The sequence below is a fragment of the Mandrillus leucophaeus genome, unplaced genomic scaffold, assembly GCF_000951045.1.
Source record: "Mandrillus leucophaeus isolate KB7577 unplaced genomic scaffold, Mleu.le_1.0 Scaffold55, whole genome shotgun sequence".
In the NCBI taxonomy this organism is placed as follows: domain Eukaryota; kingdom Metazoa; phylum Chordata; class Mammalia; order Primates; family Cercopithecidae; genus Mandrillus; species Mandrillus leucophaeus.
In genome coordinates this window covers 3,793,878-3,814,031 of record NW_012105919.1, presented here as the reverse complement: position 1 = coordinate 3,814,031, position 20,154 = coordinate 3,793,878, and the positions used below count along the sequence as shown (strand labels likewise).

Here is a 20,154-nt window from a genome sequence, read left to right as displayed (position 1 = left end):
AAAAATAAAAATATCAAATTATCAAATTGTACTTTAAATTACCCTAATTGTGTACCGTTGAAGGTATATTAATTATACCTCTATAAAGCATATTTTAAAAAAGGAAATTCAGCAAACTGAATCCAGAACAGGGAGCTGTGAGCAATAAACCAATGCAAATACCAACATTACATTCCAGGGGCTGATATGGAGATCCTGACAGGTGCAGAAGCTGAATTGGAGATACGCACATGGAGCCAGGACCCTCAAAGGGAGCAAAAGTATTTCTGGATGACCAGAGCATCTCACTCCTGGCAGAAGCAAGTGTAAATACCTCTGAAGAAAAATGTTCCCAAGGTAGGTCCCTAGGATTCTCACAGACTGAGCATTCAAAGTGCAAGTAATTATGAGTGAAAATCTGCAGGAAAGACAAACAACAGACCTACATGGTCAGAGGCTTCAGGCAGTGGTGTGCTGGTAAATGTTTAACAACTGACTCTCTGGGGAAAGAGCCCGTGGAGGCTGATTTCAAATGCCAACATGATGTGACTAAATGAAGAGCTGGGAATAAATGTACAGCAGCATACCTTTATATAGTATTTCCACCTTACAGGCATAATAGACATAAATAACAGAGAATATAAAAATGTAGTAAAACAGGTCAGGCGTAGTGGCTCACACCTGTAATCCGAGCATTTTGGGAGGCCAAGATGGGAAGATCACCTGAGGTCAGGAGTTCAAGACCAGCCTGGCCAACATGGTGAAACCCCGTTGGGAGGGAGACAAAAGAATCGCTTGAACCTGGGAGGTGAAGGTTTCAGTGAGCCAAGATTGTGCCATTGCACTCCAGCCTAGGCAAAAGAGCAAGACTCTGTCTCAAAAAAAAAAAAAGATAGTGAAATAATTGAAACATGTTTGATTTTGAATATTTATCATCATTGTGTGTAATATGATTTAACTATAAATATATATTTATTCATTTCAGGGAAAGGGTCTCTCTGTTACCCAAGCTGGAGTGCAGTGGCATAATCATAGCTCACTGCAGCCTCGAACTCCTGGGTTCAAGCAATTCTCCTGCTTCAGTGTCCTGAGTAGTTGAGACCACAGGCATGCACCACCACATCCAGCTAATTTTTAAATTTGTTGTAGAGATGGAGTCTCACTGTGTTGGCCAGGCTGGTCTCAAACTCCTGGCCTCAAGTGATCCTCCCACCTTGGCCTCCCAAATTGCTGGGATTATAGGTGTGAGCCATAGTTCCTGGCTAATATATATCTTAATTTTTAATAACGGCCATGTTTATTAACTGGCTCACAAAATTCCTAAAAATTTAACATCCATTCTAATGAGCTTTTATGGTACATATCCAGCATGCCACTGAATCAGATAAAATTATTGGATACAGAATGTGAAGTTACTGTATGTGAAATACTTAAAGAAATAAAATGTGGATTAAAACAAGCAAGAGTCAAGAGACTAAAAATGGTTAGGAAGATACTAAAAAGAATGAAAAATAATTTTTAGAAATAAAATATGTAACTGCTAAACTCTAAAATGCAATGGGTGGTTTAATGGCCAATTAATATGCTTTAAGACAGAGTATAGCCAGGATGAAAGACGTGAAGAAATTACCCAAAATACAGCAGAGAGGTAAAGAGATATAAAATATGAAAGAGAGAACAGACAGAGCAAGACCCCAACTCAAAGAAAAAAGTGAGAGAGAGAATAAGCAACATGGAGGTCTAATATTTATCTAATCAGATTCCAGATAGGGAAAATAGGGAGAACCGAAGAAAGAAAAATATTTCAAGAGATAATGCTGAGAATTTTCTAGAACTAGAAAATTTCTAGATTTTTCATGTTGGAAAACATGAATCCACTGTTTCAGGAAGCACAACACACAACAAGTAGAAAAAAACAATGAGAAATATACACTTAAGCACATCGTTCTACAGAACATCAAAAAGAAGGTCTTATGTGGAGGGAAAAATCATCTACAGAGGAAGGGCAATTTGTTGACTTAAGACTCTTAACAGACACTTGAAAGCACAACCAATCCTTCAAAGTCTACCTAGAATGCTGCAACCTTCAAGAACAAGGGCTAAATCGATGTTTTAAGATACACACAGTCTGAGAGAGCTTACCAACAGAATTTTACCAAATGAAAAGCTGTACTTCAGGAAGAAGTAAAGTGGCCCCAAGAAGGACCAAGATTCAGGAAGATTTGAACATTGAACCAGAAAACTAGAAGACAGGAAAAATTTTTTTTAAATGCCAGTATAAAATAATAATGTCTAATATATGGAGTTAAATAAAGAATTAAACTAAGATACTAGAGAAGAGTCGTATGTAGGTAAGGAGGGTTGGAATTAAGATGTTGTTAGAGTGTTTTAAGCACCTTGTGTTACCTAGAGGAAGATGTTGAGACAGTGAGTAACTCCAGACATGATTAGCTATGAATGGTAATACTTTAAGGATAGCTATGGAAATCATAGGAATGAACCACATGACTTTGAAACCAATAACGAGAAAAGTAGAATTTGTAAACCCCCAAGCCCAGTTAACCAATTAATAAAAATAAAAGGCAAGGAGAGAAACAAAAGAACCATAGAAAAAGAGAGACCAAAACAACAAGAGAGTAGAAAAGTTAAACTATATAATAGATCAGCAAACGATAGGCTACAGGCCAAATACAGTCAGCTGCCTGTTTTTATTTAAAAAAAAAACAAAAACAAACAAACCAAAAAGCCATGCCCATTGATGTGCATGTTGCCTATGGCTGATTTTGCACTAGAACAGTGAAAGTGGAGTTGTTGCAATGGAGACTTTATGGCCAGAAAAGCCTGAAATATTTACTATTTGGTCCTTTATGGAAAGAGTTTGCTGATAATTACAGTATCTGTAAATGGATTAAAATCATCACCTAAAAGACAAAGATTACCGCACTGAATTAAACAATAACAAAAGAAACAAAATCTAGCTAAAAATATCCTTTATATTCCCTTACCTGAAATGTAAGAGGACTAAAAGATTAAACATAAAAGGATAAAAAAATACTAAAGAAAGCTGATGTTGTTTTTTAATATCACAAAAGGGAGTTTAGGACAAAAAAATCATTATTAGAGATAAAGAGAGACATTACATAATGATAAAAGGTTCAACTTTTCAGTAATATAGGTCAACTCCAAACCTGTAGCCATCTCACAGAACCACAAGGAGAAACTGACAGATCCACGGTGACTGAAGGAGATTTCAGCATAAATACAAGTAGACTAAAAAGCCGTAAATGTAAAAACATGTTATAAACACAATTAATAATCTCATTTTGATATGTGAGTGACCTTACAAACTATAATTATAGAATGCACATTTTTCTTATGTACTCTTTGAGCATAGCCCAAAATCTGGTTATAAGTCAAATCTTAACACATTTCAAAGATGAAGTATCATATGGGTCATATTCTCCAACCGAAATGCCATTAAATTTGAGTTTAATAACGAAAAAAGTAATAAGTTAAGAATCCTCAAACATCTAGAAATTTTTAAATATACCTCTAAATCACTCTTGGGTTAAAGTAGAAATCATAAGAGAAATTTTAAAATACATAGAAATGAGAAACAATGAAAACACTATATGTTGAAGCTTGTGGGATCATTTGAATGTGGTACTTTGTCGATCACATTTATAATTACTAATATTAGAAAAAAGGGAAGTTTTATATTAATGAGGTAAGTACACAACCCAAGTATTTAGCAAGTAATAGAATACACTTAAGAAAATGAGAAAGGATTATTTAATAGAAATTAGAACAAAAATTAATCAGACAGTAAATGACAGGGCAATATTTAATAATAAGAAAGGCATTCCCATTTCAATCTCCTTTCCAACCTCACGTACTTCAAGGAGAAAGTGCTCATATGATTTTAACACTTCTCTATCACTTGCTAGTTGCCTTTTTAAGTGGGAAGCAAGTCTCAGGCTCAGAGCCTCTGTGAGGCTACAGTTTATAGCTAGAATGTAATAACATTGTTTTTTTAAAATTATTTGTCTTCATGGTTACCTTTGTTCATAGAAAGCATGAACTAATTATCCACTTACATCCATTTGTGATTAAAAAAAAAGCTCTTGTTAGAGTGCTTACATTTTATAAGTAGCCAATTAAGAGAAAATAACAATAATGATATTTCATAGATGAGGTAAAAATTGTAAAAGTGGTGTTCGAATGACCAAGTTTAGGGAAACACTGCTCTCCAATAAGGAAAAATCTTTGCTAAAAAGCCTTTGTAGGCTAGGGGTAGTGGCTCATACCTGTAATCCCAGCACTTTGGGAGACCAAGGCAGGAGGATCACTTGAGCCCAGGAGTTTGAGACTAGCCTGGTCAACATAGCAAGACCCTATCTCTACAAAAAGAAATTAAAATTAGCCAGGCATGGTGGTGCATGCCTGTAGTCCAAGCCACTTAGGAGGCTGAGACAAGAGGATTGCTTGAGCCCGGGAGGTCAAGGCAATAAGCTATGATTGCACCATTACGCTTCAGCCTGGGCAACGGAGCAAGACCCTGTCTCAAATTTAAAAAAAAAAAAAAAAAAAAAAAGCCTTTCTCCATTCTTTGGGCAAGCCACAACAACTACACCCTGACATTTATTCTTTTTACAAAAATAACCATATCTTCAACTATCCCACCCAGAATTTAAACTCTTAAACTGACCCTAAAATACTGTCTAACAAAAGATTGACAGAAGTCCACAGTTAAGGAAACTTAGAGGTCATCTATTCCAGGGAGACCAACTGGGATGGGTGGGTAACAGAAATGTCCAAAGTAGGCCAGGTATTGGAGACCAACAAGGAATGATGGGGACTGTGGAAAACTGGAGAGATCTTGCCAGTCTAAATATATGAGCTGCTACTTGTCTTCTGCTGAACTGTTGGCAAAATTGCGGTCCAGTATTGTCAGGTCTTCTGATATTTTGAAGTCATGTCAGAAATCTGGACTTTCATGTGAAATCTCCCAATTTTTACATGATCAGGCCCAAAATATAAAAAAGAAAAAAACCATACACACACACTTCTGCAAGTCAGAGTCTGCCAGGTTGTAATCTCTGATCTAGTGCAACTTCCTTATTTGACTGATGAGGGAACCAGGACCCCGAGAGGGGAAGATACTTGCCTATCATCACACAGTAAATTAGCTCATATCCAGAACTAGAACCCAAGTCTGGTTCTGACACCAGGTCAGTTCTCTCTCCAGTCCACCAGGCCACCTAATCTACAGAGCATGAAACTCAGGATTTAATCTGTTCTTCCAACCTTGCAAAATAGTCAAACTACGGGAGACATTTTCATGACTGAACTCCCATTAGGTTCCTCTCCCCCTTCCTCAGGGAAAGAAGCGATTCCTTCTTTTTTTAAAGCGTAGAACTGTCAAAACCTCATTGACTCAAAACAAGCCACTCCCAGGAACATGCAGCAACTTACTTTGATTGAAGGGGCCGGTCACTGGGGTACATCCAACGGTTAGAACTGTTGCTGAACACGGTGTCAGTCATGGTAGACGTCTAGTGCTCCTGGAAAACATCAACCCAGAGAGGACATCACCCCATCATTCAGCCACTCCTTAGTTCTCAAGTCCCTGATTTATACCACACACCCAGTGAGATAGAGAAGAAAGAACTAAATCTAGTTTCTCCATTTTTCAGATGGGGAATCTGAGATCCTAAGGGGGAAAAGTGTCTTGCTGGAAGTCATGGTTACCCCTTGGCAAGAAATGGACCAGAGGGAAGAACCCCTCACCTAAATCCAAGCTCCTCCATACGCTGTTGCGGGGATGTTGAGGGAAGGCCACCGCACCCCCAGCAGTGTGTGGGCCAGAGTTCTTAACTCGAATCCAGGGTGTTTCTACTGAGCAAGTCATCTGACTTAGTTGTTGTGGCGTCATCCCTGCCTTTTTTTTTTTTTTCATTTTATTTTTCTTTCTTTCTTCTTCTTCTTTTTTTTTTAATTATACTTTAAGTTCCGGGATGCATGTGCAGAACGTGCAGGTTTGTTACATAGGTATACACGTGCCATGGTGGTTTGCTGCACCCATCAACCCATCATCTACATTAGGTATTTCTCCTAATGCTATCCCTCCCCTGGCCCCCCACCCCAGGATAGGCCCCGGTGTGTGATGTTCCCCTTCCTGCGTCCATGTGTCGCTGCCTTTTTTAAAAAAAATACTCTACATCCAAACTATCAGAAAATGGTATTGGCTTGATCTTTAAAATAGATTTAGGATCTGCCTACTCCTTTCAGCCTGCGTTGCTACTATGCTGATGCAAACTGCCACTATCCCTGCCTGACTTAATGCAATTGACTCCTCCTTGGTCTTTCTCCATCTACCCTTGTCCCATTTCATTCAGTATTCATAATAACCACAAAGTAGAGACACCCCAGTATTCACCAGCTGATGAGCAGATTAACAAAATGTGGTATATCCATGTAATGCAGCATTGTTCCACCATAAAAACAGATATGGTATTGACATATGCTATGATGTAGGTGAACCTTGAAAACATGATGCTAAGTGAAAGAAGGCAGACACAAAACGCCATATATTGTGAGATTCCACCTATATAAAGTATACAGAATAGGAACATCTATAAAAGATGAAAATGAGATCAGTGGTTGCCCAGACTGGGGGAGGTGCTGGGGGTGCAGGGTTTCTTTGTAAGGACAGTGAAAATATTCTAAAGTTGATTATGGTGATGGATCCACAACTCTGTGAGAATACCAAAAGCCATGGAATTGCCCACTTTAAATGGGTGAACTATATTATCTGTGAGTTATATCTCAATAAAACTGAAAAAATAAAATGGTGCCACCACTTTGGAAAACTGTTTGGCAGTATCTGTTAAGCTAAAAGTCCATCTACCATGTGGCCCAGGAATTCTACTCAGGTACACACCCCAGAAATATGCTCAGGTATATACCCAAGAAAAAAGTGCTTATGTTCTAAGACATATACAAGAATATTTGTAGCAGCTTTATTCATAATAGCTTAACACTGGAAACAATCCAAATGCCCATCAACAGAGAGCAGATAAGGCCGTTGTGATTTATTTGTACAGTAGAATGCTGGTGAGCAATGACAGACAAGCTTCTGATACAGTCCATGTAACGCCATGGATGAACCCATAGATGTTATGTTTAGTGAAAGATGCCAGGAACAAAGAGAACACACTGTCTGATTATATTAACACAAGAGTTAAGAAAAGACAAAGCTATTTGGTGGTGACAGAAATCAGGGCAAATAAATTGCTTACTTTTGGGAGGCTATTGATTCAGAAGGGGAAGGAGGGGGCCTCCATGGGGTGAAGATATTCCATATCTTGATCTGGGTGGCCACTAACCAGGTATACACGTCTGCAAAAACCATCAAGCTAAACTCTTAAGATGTGTGTACTTCATGTCCTTCCCTTCATCCCCCAAAAAGCAAGTCAGCTATGTCACTCTTTTGCTCAAGAGCCTTCAATGGCTCCCCGTTGCTCCTAGACTAAAATCTAAACCCCTTAGCACAGCCTGCCTCCCTGTAGCCTCCTTCTCTTTTCCTCCCACTCTTCTCATGCCCTCTTTCCCAGACCCAAAGGCCTTCCTGCTGCTCCCTCGACATCCCGCCCCCCCGCCCACATTCCCACTTGCTCTTCCCTCAGCCTGGAAGCCTTCCTGCAGATGCTTGTTCGGCTCACTCTCTCCCTTTGTGTAGGTTTGTTCCTAAATGCCACCTCCTCCAAGAGGGCCTCCCTGACCACTCAGTTTAAAATAGCTCCTACAGGGGGGTCACTGTAGGGAGATCTTCAGGATAAATAGCTAATGCATGCAGAGCTTAATACCTAGGTGATGAGCTGATAGGTGCAATAAACTACCATGGCACACATTTACCTGAGTAACAAAGCTGCACATCCTGCACATGTACCCCGGAAGTTAAAATAAAATATATGTATTTTTGAAAAATAAAATTATCTAAATAAATAAAATAGTTATTCCTCCCGCTTCTCCACTCTGGCCTCCTTTACTCTGATTTATTTTTCTTCCTAGCTCTTATCACTAGCCCAATTTAATATAAGTTGTTTATGTTTATGTTTGTGTCTTTGCTTAGAGTTTGAATCCCCCTGCTAATATGTGCATACCTTTTTCCGTTTTGTTCACTGCTTAGTCTCAAACACTAGCATAGTGTCTAGCACCTAGACGGTACGTAATGAAAATTTGCTGAATGTGTGAAAGAGTCTCCATCAACACTGTCAGAGCGGCTGAACTCAGCCAGGCTTCAGTTCTCTCTGAACCTGCCCCCGACCCCACCCCTCTGAAGGTCTCGCCAAGAGTCAGAGGGAAGAGACCACACGGAGACTGCAGTAATTATTTTAAAAACAAATAGAAAGCAGATCAGCATGTCTAGGGGGTCCTGATTTCCCTGTAGGTCTTGTTGTCTGTGATGCTAAATAGATGAGAACTTGGGAGGTGAACACACAGTGACCTCCCTCTCCTGTCCTGTATCCTTTGTAATTATTCAGTCTTTGTGTGGGAGAAACCGGAGGGGAATGTTGGTTGGACTCATAGCAGAGAAGGTCCCTTACACTAAAGCTATTTCATCTGCTCCCATGTGGTTAACATAATCTTCCCAGATTAATGTGGGCATTTCATTGTTTCCACTTCAAAAACAGAAAGGAGAGACAGCTCCTGTTGTGAAGGAAATTTGCTGGAAAAGGACTTTAATGTCTCATTATTGCCTGTGGTGAGAGCTGAGCAGACTTCCCTGGAGCCCCCCACCTGGAGGACCCCTGGCCCCTGCTGAGTGCAAAGAGGCTCAGTTCCCAAGCATGAGCTTCCTTGGCTGCTGTTGGTCTAGAAAGCTGAACCTGTAACTGAAGGTTTCATCTGCTGCTTTGCAGCAGAGAGAAGACACTGGCCTTGGAGACCCTGGGAGGAAGGTAGGTCTGCGGTAAGGGAGACACATGATCACCTCCCAGGAACTCTGATCTCCAACTTCCATCATCCTCAGGGCAGCATCTGGCCTGCTCGCATTCTCCTTTGTTCAGTCATGCACACCAGGGCTGTGTTTCCCACTAAAATTCCACCTGCAAAGTCTAAACTCACTGGCTGACCAGCCAGTGGAAACCACCTAGCTCCATCCCTCCAGGCCAAAAGCCACCCTGGACAGCCCTGGTTATTTCAGCTTGGCCACTTGGGGCTCTCAATGCACTTAACATCCCAGGATTGGACTCTTTATCTACTGCTTACCCCAGTCTACCAGGCCCGGACCAGAAGAGGAAAATGTTCAAGCAATCAAGGATATTTGAACAACTAGAGAAATAGGCCCTGGGAAAGGAAGGCATGTGTCCACCGGCAGTTCTGGGATGGAGGTGGGGATGCAGTTGGGCGGAGGTACCCTAATAGTCACTGTTGATTCCTCATCTGGATCCCCCCTACAGCTGGTGCATCCTCCCATTCCCACCTCTAGGAGTATTAGCCACGAAGGGCTACACTAAGGGCTCATAGCAGCACCATTTTCCAGAGAATCGCCCTCACCCAACAGGAGCTGCTTTGCCCGGAGATACCAGGGAGCAGCACAAAGCCAGTGGCTAATGAACAAGAGGAGGGTAGAAAAATACAGCCCCTTTCTGCCAGGGTAAGATGGCTTTGTGCTACCATCACACTCCAGAGCTCCCCAAGGATTGGGCTGAGGCCAGACTTCAGGTGAAGCCACGCCCTCGCCTAGCTTCCTCTGCTGCCCTTTCCTGCTTCCCTCATTCCCTAGCAGGTTCCTCCTCGGAGCATCCCCTGAGTCTATCACTAGTACAAGAATGCACATCTCAGGTTCTGCTACTAGGGAACTTGACCTTGTGTGGGAGGAGACAGGAGAATCTTAGGGAAGCATAGTTCTGCTCCATGAGCTCATTACATCACCCCTAGTGGTCACATAGCCATTTTCTAATCCAACACAGCATGACCCTAAAATGCTCTCCTAAGATGTTTTCCTACTGGCCTGCAGATGATACTTCATGAAGGCCAGCTCTTCATGAGGAGTTGAGGGTGAGTCAACAGAAATGGAGACAGTCTACTGGTGAACCTCAGACATTCTCAAACCACTCCCCACTTTCCCATCACTCACTACAGAGAAACCATCGTCATAATAGACTGGAGGCCTGAGGCCCAGGGAGGACCAGAAGAAGGAAACCAACCATGGATACAAGAAGCAAAAGTATAAATGTAAGTGTCACATAAATAGTGCCAATTTCCAGCCCTAGGACCACTGCAGAAGCTTGGCGTCACTGAGCTGATAAGTTTAAGTAAGCACCAGCTACACTCCCTAGCACACAGCAGACACTTGTAAAGTGGGAATTCTCTTTTCCTACTTCTCCTATACTTATCATGTACAGGATGATGACTTACCATTTTTTGAGTGCCTACTATGCACCAAATTCCATACCTACATTATTTGCTTTACTCCTTACAATCCTACTCCAAGGTAGATGGTATTATCCTCATTTTACAGGTAAGAAAATTCAGGCTCAGGGTGGCTAAGCCACTTGCTCAAAATCACACAGCTACCAAGTAGCAGAACTGGGGTTTGAACCCTGACTCCAAAGCCCATGTGCTTACTCACTACGCTGTTCACACCCGTTCATTGCCCCTGGGCTTTGGATTGTTGGGTTCTGATGAGTATCTAGAGGATTGGTGATTGTCCATTCCTGGCCCTCTGGCCCCTGGGTGCATTCTCACCTCTCAGCCTCAGAGACAAACAGATACCTACCCCCCGCCCACCACCACCACACCAGCCCTCTCCCAGGCGACTCTGAGAGATCACATACTTTGGCTTGAGTAAGGGCAAGGCAGTGGCTTAAATCCAGCCCTGCAGCTGCAACTTCAGAAGCATAAAATTACTTCCTCTCCTGAAACCAGAGACTCTAGCTCTTCTTTCTTAGCTGGACAGAAACTCCCCTACAGTCCTTGTACAAACTCTAAAGAGTCATCTACTTTCAGTAACAAAAGAAGCAACAACAACAACTGAAAGTTCAGATATCAAGGGCTTACTCCACACTAAGCACCTCTCAAGTTTATCTCCTTGATCCTCACAATAGCCTTATGAGGTATGTGCTCTTCTTATCCCATTTTACAGATGGGATAACTGAGTCAGGGAAAGTTTGAGTGAACTTTCCAAGGTCCTGCTTAAATTCCTTCAATCAATCTAAACCGCTAATAATAAGCACTGGATAGCTGGATGAATCTGAATCTTAGACTGAATCTTAGACCTGGAATCTCAGACTGCCACAAAGACTCTGTCCTAACCCCAGATAACCCATATTCCAGGGTCCTCCCTTCTCCTCCTTTGCCATTGGTTCTGCCTGCTTCTCCCCTGGCTCTCTTTAGCACTGCTTGCTAAGGAACAGCGGTTGCATCCCCCAGAATCTCCAAGGTTTCCTGCTAGTTGTAGTTGAATGGAAAAAACAACACAAAGCCTATTCAGTTTCTGAGCTGCTGTGGCAGGTGTCTGAACGTGACCCAGCGGGGTTGGGCTGGCAAGGGTTTTATGCAGCACTTCAGGGCACTGCAGGGAACCGGCAGGAGCTGCAGCTGTCTGCGTGGAGTTCAATGCCACAGTTGGCCTCCCTATTCCAATGGTCTTGGAATTAAACCAGATGCTTTGCAGCAGAACCTGCAGCCACAAGTTTGGACAATGCCCAGACAGTTCCATCTCTCGATCTCTTTCCTTGCCCCTCCTCTCTTCCCCTGAGTGCAGTACATCACTGCTCAATTAGGTATCTGGAAAAACTCACTGTGACTATTTGATGGGGTGGGAGATGTACTTAAACAAAGGGCCTCAAATTGGGAGAAGCAGGAGTGTCCATGAGCAAAATCCAGGCTGAAAATGTTTTGTTTGGTCCATGAAGGATTTTTTAAGGGTAAAATTCAATCAATATTTTAAAAGCACAGGATTTAATTAAAAACACAGATTGCCAGCTTCTCTTGGGAAATTAGAAGAATTAAAAAATATTTATGAAACATTTACTATTACTATGTGCCAGACACTGTTCTAGGCACAGGAGATATAACATTAAAACGAACAAAGACAAAAATTATTGTCCCCATGGAACATGCCTTCTAGTAGGGAAGACTGACAATAAGCAAACAAGTAGAATATTAAATGTGTCAGCTGGTGATGACTGCTTTAGAGAAAAATAAAAGAGGGAGGGTGATTGGGAATTAGGGGGGAAGAAGTGTGGTTTTAAACAGGTGGTCAGAGGGAGCCTCACTGAGAGATGCTATTTGAGCAAAGACCCAAAGTGGGTAATAAACTGAGCCACAAGGCCATCTCGGGGAGAGCATTTCAGGCTGAGGAAAAAGTAAGTGCGAAGGCCCTGGGGCAGGCATGTGCTTGGTAAACTGGAGAAATGGCAAGGAAAACAGAGTGTTTGGAGTGAAGAGAGCAAGAGGGAGCTGAGATCAAAGTGGTGGTAGGGGAGGCATGTAAGCTTCCACCCTGAGAGATGCAGGAGACACAGAAAGCCTCTGAACAATGATGCAAGCTGAGTATACTCTAGTCCATCTCAAATATGCATCCAGACTTGACTATTTTCCAGGCTGTTGGGATTTCTACACACCCTCACTATGACAAGGACACTTGGAACACCAAAGAGAAAGATGGCGATCTCCTGCTTTGTCTACTGTGCTTGATGGACTGAGTGCCCCTTCACTTGCCTGCCCACTGGTGATTCCAGCCTTCTTTCATGGGACCCCAGCAGCCCTTACACATCCAGTCCCATCCAGATGGTATAGGCTGCTGTTGGCTTCTCCTTGTTCCTAGAGCAAGCTGGGACATTCCCAGCCTTCCCTGAAGCCAGCTAAGGCTGAAACGACAAGAGCTTGGCTCCTTCCATGCCGAGCTGGTTGATGCCAGAGACAAGGACAGAGACAGGCCTGGAAGGTTCTAGAGACAAAGGCGATTTTGTGTTCCTGGCCTTGAAACAACAAAGCAAACTCACTGTCCCCTCCATATGGTTCTCCCATTGTCATATAGCAATAACGGATGTTGCCTGCCATGAGCGTTTAAATAACCCCACAGGACAGTCCTCATTTCACAGATTTTAAAGTAGGCACAGAGTTCATCCTCCACTGCTCTGCCACTTACAAGCTGCATAGTCTTGGGCAGATACACAATGTCTGTGGGCCTGTTTCCTCATTGATAAAATGAGTATGGTCATCCCAGCACTACCTACTTCATCATAATGGCTACTTAGGTTGTGCCTGGCCCTGGGCTAAATGCTTGCCATGGATGGCTTCATTTAACTCTCCCAAACACCCATTAAGGAAGGTACAAGTATTATCTCCATTTTGCAGATGGAGATACTGAGGCTTAGAAGGGTAAGTGACTTACCCACCGAGTCGGTGACCAGCAGATCTGGGATTTGTACCTACAGGATCTGATGCCAGGTTGCATGCTTAATCACTCTACTATGCTGCCTCCAGGACTGTTGTGAAGAGTGGGGTTTGAAGAAGAAGGCAAGAGAGACAATGTGATACTTGGAACATAGTATGTGTTCAGTAAACATTAATTATGGTCACTATTGTCATTATCTCCATCATCATCCATCAGTGTTTGTTCTCTCCAGCAGCTAAAATGGACCATAACTTCCATGATGTGATTGGAAAAGCACTAAATGCTTCCATAGCTTTCACGGTGCTCCAAATTTCCTCCACCATCACTGCTCCCTAAAGGTGCATCTGGTCCCCTCTTTCTCCCCTAGGTCAGGAAACAGAGAGGTAAGCTCACTGCAGATGGGGTGAATTGATCACAAAACATAGCCCCATGTCTTCCCTTTCTGTATCCCTGTCCTTTTCAGCTCCTACCATCCAGCGGTGAAATCTATTTCCCCACCCACGGAATCTGAGTTGGCTCTGAGACTTTCTGTGGCCAATGGGACACTAGAAGATGTGTTGCATTAGAGGCTTGGAAATACTAGCCCTTCTCTTTTGCTACTTTTGCTACTTTTTAGCAACCCTGCAGTCACCATATGAGAAACCAGGCTAGCCTGCTGGAGGATGAGCTATCACAACGCGGGAGGCCACAGCTGTCCAAGCTACTATGGCTGCCCTGTCACATACCAGTCAGTCCCAGCCAACATACAGGATGACCATAGACACACGAACAAGCCCAGCCAAGATCATCCAAGTTTGGCCTAGCTGAACCCAGCTGAACTCAACCCAACTGCCAACACAGAGAATCATAAGGTAAATAAATGGTTGTTGTTCTAAGCCACTATTTTGTGGGGTGGTTTGTTACACAGCAAAAACTGGCTGGTGAGGCAGCCTCTTGCAGTGAGACAATTGCTGGTTTCAGACCCAGAGCACTGGGATCCAATCTTACCTCCCCTTTTTATTCTCTGCATGACTTTAAGCAAGTTTTGCATCTGTAAAATGAGGATGTAAAAATTCCTATTCTTGATCAGGCATGGTGGCTCACACCTGTAATCCCAGCGTTTGAGAGGCTGAGGTGGGCAGATCACTTGAGGCTGGGAGTTCGAGACCAGCCTTGCCAACATAATGAAACCCTCTCTGTACTAAGAATATGAAAAAATTAGCTGGGCATGGTGGTGCATGCCTAAAATCCCAGCTACTCAGGAGGCTGAGGCACAAGAATCACTTCAACCCAGGAGGTAGAGGTTGCAGTGAGCCGAGATCATGCCACTGCACTCCAGCCTGGGTGACAGAGTGAGACGCCATCTCAAATATTTGTATATATTCTTCTTATGCCTATCTTGCAGGGTTGTTGGGAAGAACCAATGAGTTAATTCATGTGAGGGGGCCTTGTAATCTAAAGTGTTTTCCAAGTATCAGTCAGGGAGGTCACTGTTAGTGTTATTTGAGGGCAGAACTGGGGAGAGAAACAAAGGTCTAAATCCTAGGTGTTTGCTTAAGCCTGAGTGAGACACTGCAGTGGATGCCTAGGGTAGACATCTATTGTTTTTCCCTATCCAGCATTTATCTGGATAGCCTTTTGTTAGGTAAAGTCACCCCAATTGTGTTTTGGGAAACCATCCGCTCTCAGTATTGATCTGTGTGGTCCAGGTGGGGCTCATCCAACCCTAGTCTTTAGAGGTGGGCCAATGACCTGTGCCTGGCCCATCAGTGTATTATATTCCCTAGGCTGCTGTGATTGGTTCAAGGATAGGTACACAACCTGAGTTGGTCTTTTGCTGGAATTATGTGGAAAGAAGCATTCTCTTTCCACTGGGCTGCTAAACTGATAGAATAGAAGTCTGTAGCTGCCATTGATAACTTTTGTCAACACACAATAAAAGCCTGGAAAAGGATAAAAGCAAGGCTGGGAGATAGAGACTAATTCCTGATGATGCTGTTGGAATGCTGGATCCAGCCATGCCTGAATCTATCAATCTATCATGGCCTTTTTGGCTACTATGAACCAGTATGTCCCCTACCCACCCTCTTTATTTATTTATTTTTTTCTTTTTAAGTTGAGAAGTCAAATTCAAATCCAATGTGAATCAAATTCCTGCCATTTTCCTGAGTTTTCTCTGTGTATCTTCTGGGTGAGACCAAGCTACCCTTCAGCAAACAGGGATTCCAAAGACAATCAGAATTGACTGAGGCCTGGAGAAAAATACACCAGCCTTCAGAAACCCCCTTGAATCCTTCCCTCCTCTACCTCAGAGGCACTGCCATCCAAGCTCCTTGGAGGACAGAAAGTGTTTCTAATAAATCCCCACCAAGGCCCGCTGAGACCCTACAACGACAATTAAAATTCAGGGACAATAAACAACACTAATTAAAAGCAAAACTAAGTACTTAATAAGACAAATGAGGTGGCAGTATTAAAAGTCAGGATGAGAGAGCTGGCATTAATTAAAAGCAAAGACTGATTTCTTCCCTCCTCTAAAAAGGCTGTGTGTAAGGGGGTGAGTGCACGCACACACACCTGTGCATTTCTAGACAAGATTTATATTTTGTAAATGTATAAAATTCCCTGGGAGTCGACAGACTGTGGGATTGGTGCTGCCTGGGGTGGGGGTTGGGGTGTCTTCCCAGGGAAGGGGACATTTGGGTTGGACCTTGAAGGCTGAGCTGGGACGTGTGAGAATAAAGGATAGAGGAAAGGATGGGGAAGTGAGTAAACAGGGTTCAGAGGCTGCAATGGACATGAAACATTTAGGGAATAGAAGGACCCATGGGGATGGATCCTGGGTAGATTGAAGACAGGGAGGAAGGGGAAACAGGGCTAAAAAGAGAAAGTGGGGCTAGTGCTGAATCCCTATTTCTGTGGATCAGTAATGATAGTGCATAGCATCTCCACTGAGCCAACCCCAACTTCCATTCGAAGATCCAGAGGCTAAGGTCCCCTGCTCTTAGCAGACAGCTCAGCAAGGTGACTAAGGGTATGGGTTTGGAGTTCAAGTCCATTCTGCCATTTATGAGCCAGGTCACGTTGGGCAAATTTACTCACCTTCCAACACCTCAGTTTCCTCATCTGTAAAGCAGGGACCAAAACAGAACCCACCTCTAAATGGAACTGTGAGGATTAAATGAAATCACTTCTCTGATGTCCTTAGTCCAGAGCCTGGCACAAAGCACGCCCTTGTCAAGTGGAAGCTATCCTTAATTTATTATGAATAATAATCTCAGCCATGTTTTCCTAAGAGATGGAAGTCCATTTTCTGCACTGGAATGAAATATCTCAGGCTTTCTGAAACCAGAGTAAGTACATGGAGGAAAACAATGATGGATTGTGGAAATAAACACAATAGTAATACACTAACAATAATATAATAATTCTCAAGCGTGGGTCATTTGTTGAGCACCATCGTTGCCTTTAGTGTTAATGACTAAATGTTTCTGGCCCTCTACTGTGTGGTGAGATTGGCCCTCCCTTTCCCTGGGGAAGCTGGGAGTGACCACATGACCTGTTTTGGCCAAAGAAGGTTTCCAAGTGGAAGCTTCAAAGCCAGTGCATACTTCACCACATTACCCTTTTCCCATCTTGACAATCATGTTTGTATGAAGACAGAGCCTTCCTCAGCCTGGGTCCCAGCTCTGAAGACATCCCCTGCTATCTCACCATATCCAAGTAGCATGAGTGAGAAACAAATCAGAAACTTTGGAAATGGTTAACACAGCACAACCTAACCCAGTCTGTCTGTGTTTTCTACGGGCCAGGAGCTGCACTAAATGTTTCACATACAACGTCTTATTCTGTCTTGGTAATGATCATAGAAAACAGGATCTTTCATGACCCACTTTTACAGATTGGGAAACTGAAGCCCAGAGGGGTAAAGTCATTTGCTGGAAGATGTGCAGCCAGGAGGTTACAACAGGGTGTGCATTTGAAATGAGCCCACAGAAATAAATACAGTACATGACTCCACTGGAGGCAGGGCAAAGCATCCAGGATTGATTGACCTTCCTGAGGTGAATGTCTCCTGCTGGATAGGGGAACCCAAAACTCTTCCTTCCTCCCTGGGTTATGGGAGTCTCTGTGAGCCCTGTGTCTACAAAGCCTTAACACCAGACACTGATCAACAGAACACTCTTCATGGCTCCCTGTACGGTCCAGACAATTACCTAATTCCTTGATAAAGCGGAAACTTGCTTTTGTCCTGCTGTTAATCTGGCTTATCTCTGCCCCAGCTACACTGTGGTAAGCAGGGAAAAGGCAAAGGCTCAGGATTGATTTCAGCACTCAACACATGCGCACACAGACACACCGGCCCCATACAGAAAATGTGATTAGACAGGTCTCCATATTAAAACAAGTCATTTAGCTTAATGGCCCCTGGCTGCCACTCAGGCCCAGGCTGCAGTGAAATTCATTCTGATTAAAACTCAGCTGGAGTTGACTTCTCTGCAGCTCTAAATCTGATCATGCCACGGAAGGCCACAGACGGCGTCCTGCTCCCTCCTCTGCCTCAGGGACAGGACGCTCACAGCAGAGAGGGGCATTATTCTCCTTAAAAAAAATGGCAGCAGTCCTGGTCCTCACATCTGAGGGGCATTTTCACACATTTTACATGGGAGAAATAGCATTCCCATTTTATAGGCGAGGAAGTTGAGGCCAAGGTTTGTCAAGGTCATGCTGGTAGCAGGTGGAATATCCAATGACTCAAATATGGGTTTCTTATAAATGAGGCTCCTGCCCATCCTGCTCTATTATTTGTTGGGTTAAACATATTAATTTGCTATTTTTATAGTACAAAAATGCTTGCATAATGGCAGCATCATGTGGTTCAACTTAATAATAAAGTAGCTTTGCTGGATAATTTCTATTTGCTCCTCCAGACCCATTCATCCTCCATCCTGCTCTGTGCCCTGGGAGGCTGACCCGTGTGGGAGCACTAGCAGGCTCCCTGGCCCTCTGGCTTCTGGTTGGGTTTGTCTAATGGGAGGCACCAGCAGGAGACTGAAGGGAGGGAGGAGAGACAGGCTGGGGTATATTCTTCTGAAGGTCATAGCTCTTGTCAGGAGGACCTCTCCACCCAGTCCTTTCTCTCCTGCATCCACTTATGTTTCCTCCCAGCCCCTCCAAGCCTAGAGATGGTAAGGACTTGCCCAGATAACACAGCTAACAATTGACAGCGCCCCACTTGAAGTCTCAGTCTCAGCAGTGTGGCTCCAGAACATGTGCTCTTGGCCAGCTCACTATCCTGCCCTGAGGGTCTGCATTTCACAGTTCTGCAGAGGTGGGACGTAGTGTAGAAATGAACAACACCAGTCTTCAGGTGGGCAGTTTTCCCATACAACTTTATTTTATCATCACCACTATCCTGTGAGGTAGGCTCCAAAGTTATTCCCATTTCTGACACTCAGAGGGGTGAATTAACTTACCCAAGATGACCAGAAAGGAGTGGTGGAGCCAGTGAGTTATAAACCCAGATGTTCTCCCTTTAATACCAGCAGCCTTAACCACTAGTCTAGATAACCACTCTTACAACCTGGCCACCTAGCCAGACCTGGAACCACTGAGTAAAAGGTATGGTAAGAGAGAATCTCGCATGAGATAAGAAACAGCTTTCTGGGGGGGGCACGCCCAAGATGGCCAAATAGGAACAGCTCCAGCCTCCACCTCCCAGCGTGAGCGACACAGAAGACGGGTGATTTCTGCATTTTCAACTGAGGTACCGGGTTCATCTTACTGGGGCATGTTGGACAGTTGGCACTGGTCTGTGGGTGCAGCTCAACCAGCGAGAGCTGAAGCAGGGCGGGGCATCGCCTCGCCTGGGAAGCGCAAGGGGGAAGGAAATTCCTTTTGCTAGCCAAAGGAAATTGAGACACACAACACCTGGAAAATCGGGTAACTCCCACCCTAATACTGCGCTTTACCAAGGGTCTTAGCAAACGGCACACCAGGAGATTATATCCCACACCTGGCCCAGAGGGTCCCACACCCACGGAGCCTCCCTCATTGCTAGCACAGCAGTCTGAGATCTAACTGCAAGGCGGCAGCGAGGCTGGGGGAGGGGCGCCTGCCATTGCTGAGGCTTAAGTAGGTAAACAAAGCCTCCAGGAAGCTCGAACTGGGTGGAGCCCACCACAGCTCAAGGAGGCCTGCCTGCCTTTGTAGACTCCACCTCTGGGGACAGGGCATAGCTAAACAAAAAGTAGCAGAAACCTCGGCAGAGGTAAATGTCCCTGTCTGACAGCTTTGAAGAGAGCAATGGATCTCCCAGTATGGAGGTTGAGATCTGAGAACGGACAGACTGCCTGCTCAAGTGGGTCCCTGACCCCTGAGTAGCCTAACTGGGTGACATCCCCCACTAGGTGCAGACCAACACCTCACACCTCATACGGCTGAGTACACCCCTGAGACGAAGCTTCCAGAGCAAGAATCAGACAGCAACACTCGCTGTTCAGCAATATTCTATCTTCTGCAGCCTCCGCTGCTGATACCCAGGCAAACAGGGTCTGGAGTGGACCTCAGGCAAACTCCAACAGACCTGCAGCTGAGGGTCCTGACTGTTAGAAGGAAAACTATCAAACAGAAAGGACACCCACACCAAAACCCCATCAGTACGTCACCATCATCAAAGACCAAAGGTAGATAAAACCACAAAGATGGGGAAAAAGCAATGCAGAAAAGCTGGAAATTCAAAAAATCAGAGCACATCTCCCCCTCCAAAGGAATACAGCTCATCG

General features: G+C 43.9%; 1 protein-coding gene across 3 annotated transcripts in view; it reads right to left on the bottom strand.

Moving 5' to 3' along the window:
• Positions 1–20,154, bottom strand: part of RPH3A (rabphilin 3A) — a 348,495-nt gene that overhangs the window by 68,201 nt on the left and 260,140 nt on the right. For all 3 annotated transcript variants that reach the window (XM_011997906.1, XM_011997904.1, XM_011997907.1), the window contains one exon: positions 5,455–5,543. In XM_011997906.1, coding sequence (XP_011853296.1) covers positions 5,455–5,525 — 71 coding nt within the window. In that variant the 5' untranslated portion in view covers positions 5,526–5,543. The remainder of the gene's footprint in view (positions 1–5,454; positions 5,544–20,154) is intronic.